A 17,722-nucleotide genomic window follows, 5' to 3' on the forward strand; every position below is an offset into this window, starting at 1 on the left:
GCATTTAAATCCTGCTGTCAGAATTGACAGCAGCTTTCAAAGGTTCAACAGCCCTGATCATCGTGAACGCTGACAGCTTTCATTAGCCATGTATGGAGCAGCTTGGCTCCTGATACTGTGCCATACAAACCCTGCACACTCAGGACGTACTTATATGTCCTGAGGCACCAAGGGGTTGAAGGTCTCGTTAGAGGGGAAAAGAAGTAAGCTCTAGTCCTGACTCCATTCTTATTCCATGGAGTCCTGTCTGCAGGAAAATGTCATATGATCCCTATCGGCTTTACTAAATGGCCGAAGTATCAAAAATGAGAGAGAGTCAAACGTGGGTGCAAGTGTAGTGGCCCAGAGGGTCCTCCAGAAAAGTCACACTTACATTTGTCTGTCACACCTGTCTATGTGCTTCCAGGAGGCATAGAAGGTGCCATAGGTTGGAGAAACCTTGTTTTTCCCTTCATAAGCTAAAAGCTTAGTGCGGCAATTGGCTATTGGCTTAGTGTTGCCTATTGGCTGTATGTCACACCTCCACTGATTGGTGGGTAAGTCCAGAGCAGAAAACATTAGTATGGGTCTCTATGCAGAGGGGGGGGGGGGGGAGAGAAGAAAAGTGTGGGAAGAGAGAGGAAGTGGAGGAACAGTTAGCATGGAGTCGTGAGGAGAGTCTGCAGCCTGTCATGGTCGGAGAAGGAGGTGTGTGTCAAGAGTGCAGCCGAGCATGCAGTGATTTAGCAAGCCTCCCAGGGTAGCGAGGTCCTTTCCGCTCCCTTGTTCTGCCAGCAGTGAGTTGGGGGCCATCATTCCACTAAAACAGTGAGTTAAACTACCCGGTGAATTCACAGCCAGGATTAGTCCAGAGGCCATTACAACTCTCATCCATCACCTGTATCTTACACTTCCAGTAAGCCCATCAGATAGTCAAAGCTGTGGGGAATCATTACTGAGTAACCCCAAGAGAAATAAATAGAGAGAGAGCGTTGAAGAAAAGTGTTGTTTAGTTGCAATTCTACTGTTTTCAACGTGTTAATTTACTGCAGCATTGCCAACTCTGATAAACCCTTGTAACGCTGTAAAATGTGACTGTATCCCAATTATTCATTACAAAGCTTAAGTAAAACTGCATGCTCCCAGTTGGCTAAGACAAGCTACTGGCCTCGAATCAAGTTCTTTCACCATCGTTCAACTTAAGAGTTCAGATTGGAGTACTGGCATCACTTGTGACAAAACCCACCGTTCAGTTTAAACGTATTCTTATACGTCATTTGTGCCACTGTGCGACAACTGAGCCGAGCATCGCTTCCGTCATTGTCAGGAGAGATTGCAGAGCCACCCGCGACGACCATCTTGCAATCCCATGATCACCCCCACGTTGGCACGCTCAGCTCGGCCGTTGCAGAAGCATCAGTGTTACTGGTGATAAGTTCCCTTTAAGGCTAGAACTACACATAGACGTTTGAAGTGCGACACTCGTGGTCCATTGGAGTTCATTGGATTTTATGACAGTGCAGAGTCCAGTACAAAGCGTTACCTTGACCAGGAAAATATTATTGAGCAAGCAGAGATTCTTCACATCTTCACCATCTGAGATTTTGCTCATTAAAACCTTTTCCCTCTGTGCAAATCCTTTACACACGTCAATATGTAGAAAGATCGCCATGAGATTCTGCATTGCGTACAATGGCTGTTTCCTGTTCATCTTGCTCAGCTCCAGAGCAATGACCCTGAGAATAAGGAGGGTTAAATGAAGTATATTGCGTTCATCCATAGCATTAATGATCCAGAGATACCCAGGAGTAGTGTTGAGCTAACCAAACCACTTGAACCCTGTTTTTGGGTCAAACTTTATTAATAGTTTAGTTCACAGTGAACCACGGGCAGTTTATTCCGTCTGAATCCACAAGAAAGAAGAAGGGGTAGATGGGATTATCATTGTTGCTTTGCAACACTGGAGTCCTGGGTTTAAATCTGACCAAGGACAACATCTGCATAGAGTTTGTGCATTCTCCTTTAGAGATGAGCGAGTATACTCGCTAAAGGCAATTGCTCGAGCGAGCATTGCCTTTAGCGAGTATCTTCCCGCTCGAGACGAAAGGTTCAGGTGCCGGCGCGGGGGAGTGGTGAGTAGCAGCAGTCAGCAGGAGGGAGCGGGGGGGGAGAGAGGGAGAGAGAGATCTCCCCTCCGTTCCGCCCCGCTCTCCCCCGCCGCTTAAGCCTCTTACACAAGATGACTGGCAGGCTCTGAAGGCTTAGAGAAGTTTGCCATGAAAATACTATTGATGACCTATCATCAGGATAGGTCATCAATAGTTGACATCAATATGCTGAGTGATGATCCTCCTGTATAAAGGGGGCTTAAATGGGGTTTCCAGTGAGGTACTATTGATGACCTAGTGGCAGACCCCAGGTCATCAATAGTATTTCACTGGAAAACCCCTTTCAGCCCCTTTTACACAGGAGGATCATTGCTCAGTACATGGAGGCAGAGCTGGTTGGAGATTGTTCCGGACTGCCCGCCTCCAGTCACAGTGAACAGGCAGTCCTCCATAGAAAAAGGACTGCCTGTTTAAACTGAACGATGCAGCAGCAGACCAATGATGATTTTATGGTTTGCATGAAAGATCTGATCAGTGATTTATCAGTCTTCCACCGCATGCGTTCACACTGCACAATTATCGTGCAAACTGCTTAATCTAACGAGTAGTTTGCGCGATAACCATGCCATGTAAAAGGGGCTTTGACCACACATAAAGCTGCTGCAGCTGCTGATGATATGACCTACCTGTAATCATCACACTGCGCCAAGTAATTGATTTCAGCCAAAATCTGACTTTTACCTAATCCGTGAGCACCTTCATACACCAGTGACCGCTGACAGTCCTTCCACCTCCAGTCCTTGCTATGAATGAATTCTCTAATTGTATGCCTGAACACGTCAATTTCTTTGTCACGGCCTGCGATATGACCATAGAAGTAAGAGTTAACATCGAGGTCTGGGATGACCGTCTCATGCGGCTCCTCTTGTTTCAGTGGGGAACGTACGAGACTGGTGGTTGTGAACTGAGAACTGAAGTGGAATCTCAAACGTACATATTTCGCAAAGTTATTTTGCAACTTTGGGCCCACATTCATTTTCAATTCCAGGAAAATACTATTAACCTTTTCCCACTGCAACCCTTTTTTTGTTTTTACTTTTTCTTCCCACTTACAAAAAATTCATAGCTCTTTTACTTTTCAATTGACATACATACATAAGGGTTTGTTTTTTGCGAGACGAGTTGTACTTTTCAATTGGACCATTTAAGGCCTTGGTCAGACGGGCATTTTTTCGCGCAATTAGCGGATCGCATAACGGATGCGCATCCGCAAATCGCGTGACCAGGGTCGACGTTTCGCTAAAAAATCTGCACCTAGCAGTGTTTTCAGCGAAACGGGCCCGATCAAAGGAGCGCTGTCCGCTGTTCGCCCATTGAATTCAATGGAGCCAGCAATACAGCCGGCTCCATTGAAAGCAATGGGCTGCCGGCGAGTGCTGGATGAATTTTCGGGAAGGGCTTAAAAATATAAGCCCTTACCTGAAAAGCATCCTGAAATGTGTAAAAAAAAAAAAAATTATACTCACCTTTTCCCTGCAGCTGGAGTTCAGCCGCGGCCGGCCAGCAGTTCTCCTGAACTGCTCTGTGTAGTATTCAGCAGGCGGGGATTTTCCCCGCCTGCTGAATGGGCTGCCTTTGATTGGTCACAGCCCTCACCAATCAGAGGCAGCTCTCACTCACCCATTCATGAATTCATTAATGGGTGAGTGAGTGCTGCCTCTGATTGACTGAGCACAGGGACCATTCAATAGCTGAGAGCTGCCTCTGATTGGTCCCTGTGCTCAGTCACTTAATTCATGAATGGGTGAGTGAGAGCTGCCTCTGATTGGTGAGGGCTTTGACCAATCAGAGGCAGCCCATTCAGCAGGTGGGGATTTTAAATCCCCGCCTGCTGAATACTACACAGAGCAGTTCAGGAGAACTGCTGGACGGCTGAACTCCGACTGCAGGGAAAAGGTGAGTATAATTTTTTTTTATTTTTACACATTTTAGAATGATTTTCAGGGAAGGGCTTATATTTTTAAGCCCTTCCCGAAAATTCATCCCGCGCTCGCCGGCAGCCCATTGCTTTCAATGGAGCCAGCTGTATTGCCGGCTCCATTGAATTCAATGGGTGAACATCTTTCTTCTCTGCCACAGCTGTAACAGCTGTGGCAGAGGAGGACGATCTTTATAGTATATGTTCTCAATGGGGTCGGCGCTGCTGCCGCTGGCCCCATCGAGCGCATATATAGAAAACAGCGATGCGCAGAACGCAGATAGGCGCGTTCTGCGAATCGTTGTGTCCTATAATTTATCGGACATCCGCATAAAAAGCGGACATGTGACCGATCCCATTGGGATGCATTTGGTCTATAGATATGCAGATCGCAAGCGCGTCTGCAGATCGGACTAAAAAACGGTCGTGTGACCGAGGCCTAACGTATCATATAATAGAATGAAAAACTTTTACAAATTCCTTAATGGGGAGAAATGGAAACAAAAAGCAGTTGCACCATTTTGGAAGAGGTTTGCCTTTATGACGTTCACAATGCAGTAAAAAAGATGTTATATTTATTATGCAGGTCAATACAATTACAGCAATAGCAAATTTGTATATTTTTCTATGGTAGTACTACTTAAGGGCGCCCACCCACTGGCGTTTTTTTTTCCCAGCGAAATTCGCAGCATTTTTTTTCTCCTGGGGTCTATGGGACTTGTAATGTTAAAATCGCGATCGCGCAAAATCGCAAATTACCGCGAATCGCGGTAAATTGCGATTTTGCGCGATCGCGATTTTAACATTACAAGTCCCATAGACCCCTGCAGAAAAAAAATGCTGCGGATTTCGCAGGGCAAAAAAAAAACGCCAGTGGGTGGGCGCCCTAAGGCTGCATTCACACGAACGTATATCGGCTCGGTTTTCACGCCGAGCCGATATACGTCGTCCTCATCTGCAGGGGGGGGGCTGGAAATCGAGGAGCAAGAACTGAGCTCCCGCCCCCTCTCTGCCTCCTCTCCACCCCCTCTCTGTCCCTCTGCACTATTTGCAATGAAAGGAGGCGGGGCGGGGGCAGGGCTAAGTTATGAGAATTAGCCCCGCCCCATCCCACCTCTCCCCATTGCAAATAGTGCAGAGGGGCGGAGAGGAGGCAGAGAGGGGGCTGGAGCTCAGTTCCTGCTTCTGGCTCTTCCAGCCTCCCCCCCTGCAGAGAGAGACGACGTATATCGGCTGGGCATGAAAACCGAGCCGATAGACGTTCGTGGGAACCCAGCCTAAAGAAAACAAAAAAAAAACCCTTTTTTAAAAATACTTTCTGTTGCCATCTTTTGACCCCAGAACTTTATTATTTGTGTATATGGGGTTGTGTGAGGGCTCGTTTTTTTGTGAGGTGACCTTTAGTCTTTCAATTTTGCTTTCTTTCTGAAATAGTCTATATATATATATATATATATATTTTTTTTTTTTTTTAATTCTAATCTTTTTTATTGAAAGAGATTCTTTTTCTGGCGACCAAAGACACCTTCAACATACATACAATACAAACACAGAAAACACCAAATACCCCTCCCCCCAAGAAACGTAATCCAATAGTCTCTCTCGTACTATTCAAGTACACCGCTGCAGAGTCCTTTAACCCATTCCCGCTGCAGGGCGTAAGTTTACGTCCTGGGAGCGGGGTACTTCCCGCAACAGGGCGTAAACTTACGTCCTGGAGATAGCGCGGGATCACATATGATCCAGCGCTATCCCGCAGCGGGAGCCGGCTGTCAGTCACAGCCGGCGTCTCGCTGCAGCAGCGGGGGGACATCGGAGATGCGCCCGCCACTTTTAACCCCTTCCCTGCCGCGATCTAAGTAGATCGCGGCAGGGGAAGAGTTCACAGCGGGAGCGCGGCTCCCTCTGTGTCTCCGGCCGGAACTCGCGATGTCATCGCGAGAGCCCGGCCTGTCACCATGGCAACAGGACGCCAGACACTGGCGTCCTGTATTGCCTATGCCTGAGATCGCTGTATGAGCGATAAGGCATGGGAGAGCAGTAGCTCTGCCATGCCTTATACCAGCGATCATCAGGGCAGTGGTTAAAGTCCCTCAGAGGGACACAAACAGTGTGAAAAAAAGAAAGATTTAAAAAATGAATTAAAAAAAATGTAAAAAAAAAGAGTAAAAAAAACATTTTTTATGCTTTTTCTCAGATTAACATCAAAAAAGGTAAAAAAAAAATAAAACCCCACATATTTGGTATTGTCGCGTCCGTAACGATGCGTACAATAAGTTGCACATGCTTTTGATTGTGCACCGAAAAAAACGCTAAAAAAAAAGCTAAAAAACTGAGGCAAAATGCTCATTTTTAGCATTTTGCCTCACTAAAAATGCAATAAAAGTGATCAAAAAAGTCGTATGTACGCTAAAATGGTACCAATAAAATCTACAGCTCGTCTCGCAAAAAATAAGCCCTCATAGAGCTCTGTACATCAAAAAATAAAAAAGTTATGTGACTTTGAATGCAGCAATTTAGAATAGAAAAAAGATTTCCAAAAAAAAGGGTTTTTATTGCAGAAAAGTGGGAAAACCTAAAAAAAAATGTTAGAATTTTGGTATCGTTGTAACCGTATCGGTCTGCAGAAAAAATGGAAAGTCTCATTTATGCTGCATGATTAACGGTGTAAAAAAAAAATTAAAAAATCTATGGCAGAATTGATGCGTTTTCTCTCTCTGCTATCATTAAAAAAAAAAAAAAAATTTACAATATAGTCTATGTACCCAAAATTGGCATCGATAAAAACTACAGTTCGCCACGCAAAAAACAAGCCCTCATACGGCCGCGTCCACGGAAAAATAAAAACGTTATGGCTTTTGAAAAATGGAGATGGAAAATACCAAAAAATCGCTTGGTCCTCAACGCCAAAATAGGCCATGTCATGAAGGGGTTAATTGACCATATTTCCAGATAGATAAGGTACAGTCCCTGTAATTTGCTGTTACCTGTAATGCAAAGGTTAGCGCAACTACTTCCTTCCCTCTCCACTCTCTTTCCCTTCCACAATATATGCATTCCAGTGGATATTAGCATTATCTTCTAAGTAAGTCATTCTCAAGTAAACTGAAGGTATGCAGCCATTCGAACCATATACCATAATATTTCTGTAATGTCTTTCTTTTGCAATAAATACTTTTTTCCCAAATTAGAATTTGAGTGGCTTTCTTTTTAAGTTCAGCTAGATCAGGGGGACAGTCATCCAACCGATGTTGTGCTATCAAGTATAAAATCCTGGCCACTGCTATCTTTTCATTTTCTTCTAGGGGCACATTGTTCACATAGCCCAGAACACATACCAATGGAGTAAATTCCAATTGTATTTCATACACGTCATGGATCAGGCTGCACACCTCGCTCCAGTATCTCTGCAACTTAGGACAACGCCACATCATGTGTATAAGGTCCGCTGTATGAATCTTACATCTATTACATAAAGGGGTATCTCTCACACCAATATTGTACAGAAACGCAGGAGTGCGATATACCCTGTGTAACAGATATATTTGTGATATCCTATGAGACTCACTCAGAGACAATTTAGGTGTCATTTGTAACACTTCTGTCCACAGTGATTCCTCAATCGGGCCAATATCCTTCTCCCATTTACTTCTCGTTGCCAGAGGGTAGCGCAGGTTTATCTGACCCTGTATACAGGAGTATACCCAAGATATCTTCCCCCTGGTACTAGTAGAACTTCCTACAATTTCTGCTGGTAGCAATTTTCTGAATTCAAGATTCTCAAGGCAGCTCTCCGCCTGGAATGCATGTCGGAGCTGTAGATATTTGAAAAATTGAGTGTGCGGCAAACCATATTCATCCCTCAACTGCTCAAAAGATTTTATATTATCCCCTGATACTATCTGAGTTAGTCGTCTAATCTCCCTAGTCTTGCACCCTTGAAAACCCTCTAACTTCTCTAACTCTTGTAGCCTTGGGTTTTCCCAGATAGGAGTATATTGTGTAAAACCCTTGATCCCCATTATGTCTCTAATCTTCCACCAAACCCTATGCATGAGGGTTAAAGTTGGGAAACTCTGGGGGCTACTGCGGAACTTAGAACTCTCCAGGGCTTCAAATAAGTGTGCATTATGGAAATGAGTTTTCAGGAGACGAAAGCTCCCATCCCGCGTGTCCTCCGTCTCCCATCCCCTAAAATGTTGCATTTGTGACGCTAGGAAAAATGATACAGGGTTAGGTAGCGCGAGTCCTCCATCTCCCTTAGGATTACACCATGTCTCCAACTTAATTCTATGTCCTTTATCTCTCTAGATCAAGTCTTCTTTCTCTTTCCTGATGCTTCATGATTTCCCCAAACTTCACTAAGACAATAGACTGAGGGAAATATTTCCAGATTTACCTCCTCTCCTCTCATACAAACAGCCATAAAACCCAAAAATCTTCTCACCAGAAGTGCCCTCTTATCACCATCAGAGACAGGCAAATTTCCCTGTAACTGCAAAAAATGCAAGACCTGTACCCACATCCTACCAGCAAACACAGTCCACATACCCAATACACAGGGGGACTATGAGATCATTAATGCTTTCTGAAGGATATCCTGCTATGTGTTGTACAAGATACATGTCACGTCCGCTTAAAGCCTGCAATAACTGTAACACAAAACACCCACTTGGCAGTGTTTATACCACAGTACCAGCAACCCCTGAAGTACGAGGAATAAACAAAAGAGGGAAACCTTCCCTAAGGGGAACTAGAGGGTGACAACTCCTGCCTACTAGTGCATGATGCGCCCTGATAAGGACGCATGCAACCCTCCTACCTGTGCCACTCACTAACCCTGATACATGACAAAGGAAAACCATCACACGAGTAAACAAAACCTACTGTGAATAAATCTCAGCAATAAACCTCTGTATTTATTTGAAGAGCTGCTGGGAGAATCACTGAAACCAGATCCAGAGATGTCTTCTACCAACAGAAGAAGGAGACTGTGCTGAATTCACAGAAACCAGACAAGGAGGAATCTAAAAACCCTCCCTAATTGCTCCCAGGTGTACACCAGCAGCTCACACACCCACCAGGGTTAAAGTAGATAAATGCACAGTCAAACTCAAAGGCTGGGGTCACACGGGACGTATTCCCGGCGTAAGTCTCGCGGGTTTGCCGCAGCAAAAAACCGCAAGATTTCCCCCGGAAAGTGCTGCCTTAAAACCCGCGGTACTTTGCTGTGGGTTTTGGAGTGGCTAGGCTGCATGCTTTTCCTTTGCAGCCGGCGCTTCCATAGAGAGGAGCGGGGCCGCAACTGAAAAAAAAAATAGACATGCTGCGGCCGGGGAATCCGATCCAGGATGAATCTGCACATACGTACAATAATGAAGAAGCCGCATACACCCATGGGGAACCATTTCTTTGAACCAGAACACAGTATAATGGATCTAAAAGTCTTAATACTCAAAGGTCACCTTTAGAACGATCAAGAAAGAAAAATGTTGGCTTTCAAGCTGATAAGAGCTTTCCAGTCATTAACACAAGAACTCAATTTAACAACTGGATTTATGACTCATTATATAGACGCCTCATACCCATCAGATCTGTAACTTCCTAATAATCACCTCTCGCCCTTCCATCATCTTATACAAAGCCTACTTCTATGCCTTTGGTTTATCATTATGTACATGCTGTGCTGGACTCTCAGTGCTTCATTTGTTAGCCTGTCTTTTTAAATGCAAATGCTTTTTAGTGTATATAGAGTATATGTGGTTGTAGGGGCCTTGTGTGGCTCAGAGTGTTAGGGCAGCAGTCCTAAACTCTCACTCACAACCTGAAAGTTGAAGGTTCAATCCCTGCATGGTTCCGGCTTCAAGGTTGACTCAGCCTCCATCCTTCTGAGGTCGGTAAAATAAGCACCCAGATTGCTGGGGTGTAATAAACAAAGTACCTGTTGGCGCTATACAAATAACAAATCCTTTCCCATATGTGATTCTTCAGATATATTTTATTATAATAGCCTGATGATGAGTACCTTGAGACCTTGCAAATATAATTTTCCTGGTTAGCCAATACAGGTATTACCTCTATAATACTTTTGTCTTTTTATATAACAGTTTTTAATATAACATAGATTTTTCTGGTTACCACAGTACCACGCTATTTTGGCTGTACATTGTTGGATTTCTATAAAATATGTATTATGGCTACATAAATAATAAAGACTTACCCAGCAGGGGGCGATGCACATCCCTTTGTGTGGTCATGTAGGCTTTTCCTATTGTTCTATTTCAAAAGAAAGATCCAATAGATTATAGAACACATTAGTAAAATAAAGGTCTATTGTACTGTATGCTGTATAACCTATGGCGTGGGGTATCTTAACGTTTTTCTGGTATTGGGCAGAACCTATTATTTCTTTTTATTTAATTTCAATAGGTTCAAAGTTCCGTGCTAAATAATTTCTTAATATATCTATACAGGGATAACAGCTTTGTTTTTCAGATGCCATGCATATCTGTAGAGTTAAATGGTACAATTGTGTCTGATTTTAGCCACCACTAGGGGGTGCTCACCCATGCAAACTATAGAAGTCAATGAAAGCAGGTTATTTTTGCTGCTTGGGTACTTTGGCTGACAAGTACTCTGACAATAAAGCAGTAATATAAGGCTTGTAATTAGAGATGAGTGAGCGTACTCGCTAAGGGCAAATACTCGAGCGAGTATTGCCTTTTGCGAGTACCTGCCCGCTCGTCTCAAAAGATTCGGGTGCCGGCGGGGGTGAGCGGTGAGTTGCGGGAGTGAGCAGGGGGGAGCGGGGGGGAGAGAGAGTTTTCCCCCCTGTTCCTTCCCGCTCTCCCCCGCCACTCCCCGCCCCCCGCCGGCACCCGAATCTTTTGAGACGAGCGAGCAGGTACTCGCAAAAGGCAACACTCGCTCGAGTATTTGCCCTTAGCGAGTACGCTCGCTCATCTCTACTTGTAATGTGTTTCGACTCACGTTGCTTCCTTGCTCTCTAGGTACTGGTACAGCGTCCCAGGGTTAACAACCCCTTTCATTTCTTTGGGTGGGAGTTCACTGAATAGATATGCTGGAAACTTGGACTCTTGGTATGTCTCCTGATCACATGCCACTAACCCGGGGTAATGCATCATCATCCTGGCTGCTAGATTCACTTTCCTCCCAATGACTGCATAGTAAGAAACATGACAAGGACAACTCACCCTAATATATCGGGTGCTGCCTTTAGGTTATGACCATCACCATAATTCCAACCCACTCACTATAAGTTTTCACTACAGTCCTCACTGAACATTAGAAAAGTTAAAGGGGTTGTCCAGTTGTAAACTATTGATGACCTATCCTCAGGAAAAGTCATCAATAGTAGATCATTCGGGATCCATCAGCTGGAACCTTGCTGATTAGCATTTGAGATGATTTCTGCAGGAAGCAGACAGCTCCTCTTACACTGCATTGGTTAGGCTTGGTATTGCAGGCCATGTTCCCATTAACTTCAATGCCAACTTGGGTTGCAATACCAAGCCAGGCCACTGCAGTGAGAACAGAGCTGTCTGCTTCCTGCAGAAATCAGCTCTGTGCCTGAGCATAATGCCCGAAGAACAGTTGATCAGCAGGTGTCTGTGGTGATTGACCCTACTAATCTACTATTGCTGACTTATCCTGCGGATAAGTCATCAATAATTTATAATTGAACAACCCCTTTAAATTGCAATTGTGTGTGGCACCCACTGTACCTGTATACTCATGGCGGGTTGCATGGCCAACTACTCCACAGAAGACTGGGCCACTGGTTAAACTAATTGAGGCAAGCCTGTAACACAAGAAAGGGCGCAATCACACAAGTGTATTATGGGTATATACTTGTGCTCATGTTATGGAGAAATGTCCCAGCCCATCCACAGCATCATAGGGATTTATGATGCTGCGAGTTCGGGTCAGTAAACTTGTGGACAGGCCAGGAGACTTATTCGCAATAAGGGTGCAAGTATGCACCCGTAACACTTTTGTGCGAATACGGCCAATGATTGTACAACTAATTCATAGAACAAACAGGACATGACGGGACATCATATGTAAGACTGAGTACAGACTTATTCAGCATTCTGTTTTTCTGTTCCATCATGAGCTCCAGTGGCCCCAGTAGCCTTAGTGACCCCTATAGTGGCTTCAATCATAATAGTGGCCCCAATAGTAATACTAACCCCATAGTGGCTCCAGTAGTGTCCCCTTTATTGGTTCCAGCATTATACCGAATCAACCCCAAATTAGCCCCAGTAATAATAGTGCCCCCATACTGGTCCTAGTAGTAATAGTGACCCCAATAGTGGACCTAGTAGTAATAGTGACCCCCACAGTTGCCCCAGTAGTAATAGTGATCTCCATAGTGGACCGTTAAGTGGACCTCCAGCAGGGCAGCAACCTGACACTGTCAAGCATTCAACTCATTCAGTTTGTAGCTCCGTTGCAGCGGCGGCCGCCACTGTAATCAAATTATGGCACCTGACCTCTCCACCCATTGCCTGCACGCAGAATCTGTCCTGTGTGCAGTCACCAGACAGGAGCTACAGAGTGAGTTAAATGCCTGAGAGCACTGGCGTAACTATAGGGGATGCAGGGGATGCAATTGCACCTGAGCCCAGGAGCCTTAGAGGCCCATAAGGCCTCTCCTCTCCATATAGGGACATCAGTACTATGAATAAGTCATTATAGTTGGGGGCTCTGTTACAGGTTTTGCATTGGGGCCCAGGAGCTTCAAGTTACACCTCTGCGTTAAGGGGTTAAGAGAAGTTGGGGGGCCCCAAGATAAACTTTTGCACCCGGGCCCAGGAACCTTTAGCTATGCCCCTGCCTTATAGTGTTGGGTTACTGTTTAAAATGAACGGAAAAATCAAATACCAGCCTTAATTACCTACCAGGCTGGTGACATACCAACTGGGTGACAAACCTCAGCCAACCGTCTGATTGTTAGGTTGTGCTGCGGGGACCTGTAGTACTATGGTTTCTAGGAGCACATTCCCACAGGTGTGGCATGATTGTGCTGGCTGGGTGTGGTGATCTTCTGTTGGCCAATTCCCCAGGTCTTTGCTCACATATATACCCAGGTCCTGTCAGTGTCTGTTTGGTGTCCAGGGTAAGCAGTCATGTTTCTTTCTGTGTTGCAGCTTGCTGTGTGACTTGTGTCCTGTTGTCTGTGCTGTTGCTGCTTGCTGTGTGAACTGTGCTCACTGCTGCTGGATCATGTGTCTTGTTAGAGTAGGGACCGCAAGACACGAGAACTCTTGATCGCTGGTCTCGCGGCTTAAGTGACTTGGCCAATTCACAAACTAATCCCTCATATTTATATTTCAGCTATTTCATCTGCTTTAGTGTGCGGGAATGTTTGTAGAGTGTGTTGGCCGTTTGTCCTATGTTATGTCTGTCTGTGAGTCCAGTCCATAGTATGCAGTTCTCTGTCCAGTTGGTGTTTCTGACAGCACGTCTAGTCTGAAATCCATTTTAGGTCCCTGTGTTTGTTATATTCCCGTCCTTTGGGCACGTTCGTGTGGGCCCGGTGCTTATTTGCCCACAGGAACGTAACACTGAGGTGCTGCGATGGCTCAGGTTGGCTTATGGTAGGGGCACCCCTGTTGCTATCCTAAACAAGCTTTGTTTGCATTCCATAACCATGATATCATGAGGGTCTGCACTTAGGCTGTATACACAGAACAGAAGCTTTTTAATCAAGACTATTTAAAAAGTTACTTTATTTTGTATTTTTAAATGCAAAAATGGTTGCAGAAGTAATTACACTCTTTTGATATGCTGTTTTATGATACCTGCCTGATGGATTCAATGTCCTCTGAGCAGAAGCCATATATCGTGAAGGCACAGTGTAGAGCATGCGCACAGTCATCCTCCTGTTTATCACCTGGAAGCCCAAATACGCACAGAAAAGTGCAACCCTGGAAGAAACAAAAATATTGTATCTGCAGATGAAGATTGTATAACATGGCGCAAATGTTCTCAGCCGGGTATCTCCATATACACCCTTCACTTCCACCCACCTTGTCAAACGTAAAGATCTTGTTAATTCTACCCCTATATTTAGTGATCTGATTGAGGACGCCTATGGTGACATCTTGCATGGCTTGACACAGCAGTTCAATAGAAGCACTCTCACAGAACTGGAAGTTCAGGAACAGCACAGTCACCGATGTCATCTCGGAGAGATACTCCAAGGGTTGGTCATCATCCAACTAGAGGGACAGAAAATGGATTAATGAAGAAGACTGGAAAATCATGGTGCTCTCATATCTTCAGACAAAGCCTACCTTCCGCAACACAGTTTCCATGACGTACTTTCGCAAGATCTGCTCTAGAGAAGGATTGGGGCAGAGAAGTAACACTTTCCTGTAGCTTTCTATAAGAAGAGAGAGTCATTGAGTAGCTTAAGCCTCATTGGTGCAACCAGGAGGATGTAGGCTAAGGGTGATTGCCCCAGCCATATGATCTTCTTCCTCCAGGCAGCAGCATGTAATGGCACCACATAATTCATCCTCCTCCTGAGGTTCTAAGACGGCGCTATCAGCCCATCAGTGCCCAACCAACACAACTGCTTAGTTCTGCTACTGTATTGATGTTATGAGCTTAATTCTGGTACAATATTTTTGTTATGACCTTGCTTCTAGTATTGTATCTATGTACTGGAGGTTGGTTTTAGCCATATTTATGTACTGAACTTGGTTCTGGTGCTGTATCTATATACCGAGGTGGGTTTATGCTGTATTTATGTTATGAGACACTGACCTGTTCTGGTGGGGGCTTACAGCAATCTTGCTGCTTTCTGCATAAGCAGAATTCAGGCAGAATGACTATCAGTGCAATATATATATATATGATTTTTTCGTACGAGGGGGGTTCAAAATAAAATTCCGCACAGGGTGCCATCTCACTTAAGGTACTCTATGGACATTTCTATAGAGGAGGTTCCATACTGCTCCTTTGCAGTACATGGACAAGTATTTTCATGATGCTCCTTAATTGATGTGTTATCCCTTTCATTCAGTCTTTTCTTCTACTGCTTAGAATCATAGAATGGTAGAGTTGTGAGGGACCTCCAGAATTATCTGGTCCAACCACCTGCTCAGTGCAGGATCACTAATATTTTTGTACAATACTTTTGTTATGACCTTGGTTCTGAAATTGTATCTATGTACTGGAGGTTGGTTTTAGCCATATTTATGTACTGAACCTGGTTCTGGTGCTGTATCTATATACTGAGGTGGGTTTCTGCTGTATTTATGTTATGAGCGTAGTTCTGGTGATGTATGTGTTATGAGCTTGGTTCTGGTACAGAATTTATTCACTGAGCTGTTCTGGTGGGGGCTTACAGCAATCTTGCTGCTTTCTGTATAAGCAGAATTCAGGCAGAATGACTATCAATGCAATATATATATATAATTTTTTTTGTATGAGGGGGGTGAAAAATAAAATTCCGCACAGGGTGCCATCTTACTTAAGGTATTCTATGGACATTTCTGTAGAGGAGGTTCCATACTGCTCCTTTGCAGTACATGGACAAGTATTTTCATGATGCTCCTTAATTGATGTGTTATCCCTTTCCTTCTGCCTTCTCTTCTACTGCTTAGAATCATATAATGGTAGAGTTGGAAGGGACCTCCAGAATTATCTGTTACAACCCCCATGCTCAGTGCAGGATCACTAAAACATCCCAGACATATGTCTGTCCATCCTGTGTTTGAAAACTTCCATTGAAGGAGAACTCACCACCTCCCGTGGTAACCTGTTCCACTCATTCATCACCCTCACTGTCAGAAAGTTTTTATCTAATATCTAATCTGTGTCTCGTCCAATTCAGTTTCACCCCATTGCTTCTAGTCTTTCCATGTGCAAATGAGAATAGGGCTGATCTCTCTGTCCTGTTATAGCCATAGGCGTACCGGCAGAGGGTGCCGGGGTCGCAACGGCGACCCGGCCCCTGCGCTTGAGGGGACCCATAGGCTGCCCTCCAGCATATACTTTCACTTCTCCCTGCACTGTCGGCGGCTGCGTGCTTAGTGTAGTCCGACCGACAGCAGGAGCCACAGAGGACAGTAGGAGAAGGGAGGAGAAAGTAAGTTGGAGAGACAACAGGGGAAGAGGAGGGGGGGGGGGGGAGGAGAGGAGCAGAGATGACAGAGACTCACCAGCACAGCACGGCATCCAGTGGACCAGGGATGATGAGGTCATCTCCCTGCTGCTTCCGTCCTGCTGACACAGCTGCTCTCCTCACCGAAGAAGTAGTCCTGGCACCGGGATATGTATCGATCTGCCTGTCTGTATGTCTTTCTGTCTTTCTATCTATCTATCTATCTATCTATCTATCTATCTATCTATCTATCTATCTATCTATCTATCTATCTATCTCTCTATCTATCTCCTTCCTAGCCATCTCCTTCCTAGCCATCTCCTTCCTAGCCATCTCCTTCCTAGCCATCTCCTTCCCAGCCATCTCCTTCCTAGCTATCTCCCTCCTAGCTAGCTCCCTATCCATCTATATATCTATCCATCTATGTATCTATCTATCTCTCTCTTAGGCCGCATGCCCACTTGAACGCACGGATTTCACTGCCGAATCCCGCAGTGAAATCCGTACATGCCCGCGGACATGGAGAGGGAAAAAACATTATACTCACCTCTCCAGACGCTGCGGGGCTCCCCTCTGTGCTGGCCGGATCTTCTTTCTTCTGGTCGGTGGACGTGCTCGGCACGTCGGCAGCGTGCCGCGCGCATGCGCACCAATATCTAAAAAAATCTCCCGTTTTCCCGCATATCCGGGGCACAGCACAAAAACAGCTGCGGCTGTGCTGCGGATACGAACGGCTTCCATAGGCTTCAATGGAAGCCGCAGGAGCTTGTCGTGCGGCAGATCCACAGGAAAATGGAGCATGCTGCAATTTCTTCCTGTGCGTGTGACCAGCACACCGGGAAGGAATCCCATCTGCATGCTTTTAGCTGCACTACTGATGCTAATGCATTCCTATGGGCAGCAAGACGCACAGATCTTTCGTGCGGGTGCCACGCGCAGATTTTATAAATAAAATCCGCACATGGACATTGGCCCTCAGGCATAGGTACGGGGCGAGGGGGAAAAGGGCCCGGGGGGGAGGGGGGGGGGGCGAGCTGAACTTTTGCACCCGGGCCCCTAAGCCTTTAGGTACGCCCCTGGTTACAGCCCTTCAGATATTTGTAGACAGCTACGAGAATTAGGTCTCCTCTCAACTTTTTTTTTGCAAAGTAAACATTCCCAAATTCGATCCTCACAGGGCAGGGTTTGCAGACCGCTCACCATCCTGGTAACTGTTCTATAAACTTGCTCCAGTTTGTCGATGTCTTTTGAAATTGGGGTGCCCAGAACTGGACACAGTATTCCAGATGAGGTCTGACTAAGAAAGAGTAGAGGGGATAATGACCTCACGTGATCTAGACTCTATGCTTCTCTTAATACATCCCAGAATTGGGTTTGCCTTTTTTGGTGCTGCATCACACTGTTGACTCATGTTCAGTCTGTGATCTATTAGTATACCCAAGTCCTTTTCACATGTGCTGCTGCTTAGCCCAATTCCTCCCATTTTGTATGTGCTTTTTTTCATTTTTCTTGGCCAGA

At 45.2% G+C, this 17,722-nt stretch overlaps 1 protein-coding gene across 1 annotated transcript in view; it reads right to left on the reverse strand.

Moving 5' to 3' along the window:
- The window catches only part of ADCY10 (adenylate cyclase 10), an 86,964-nt gene that overhangs the window by 52,086 nt on the left and 17,156 nt on the right, over positions 1-17,722 (reverse strand). The window contains exons 7-13 of the mRNA XM_066577789.1: positions 14,388-14,491; positions 14,121-14,312; positions 13,897-14,018; positions 11,811-11,887; positions 11,056-11,245; positions 2,774-3,058; positions 1,523-1,715 (exon numbers count right to left, since the gene is read on the reverse strand). Of these exons, the coding sequence (XP_066433886.1) occupies positions 1,523-1,715; positions 2,774-3,058; positions 11,056-11,245; positions 11,811-11,887; positions 13,897-14,018; positions 14,121-14,312; positions 14,388-14,491 (1,163 nt within the window). The remainder of the gene's footprint in view (positions 1-1,522; positions 1,716-2,773; positions 3,059-11,055; positions 11,246-11,810; positions 11,888-13,896; positions 14,019-14,120; positions 14,313-14,387; positions 14,492-17,722) is intronic.

This window comes from Eleutherodactylus coqui, chromosome 8 (genome assembly GCF_035609145.1).
Source record: "Eleutherodactylus coqui strain aEleCoq1 chromosome 8, aEleCoq1.hap1, whole genome shotgun sequence".
Taxonomy (NCBI): domain Eukaryota; kingdom Metazoa; phylum Chordata; class Amphibia; order Anura; family Eleutherodactylidae; genus Eleutherodactylus; species Eleutherodactylus coqui.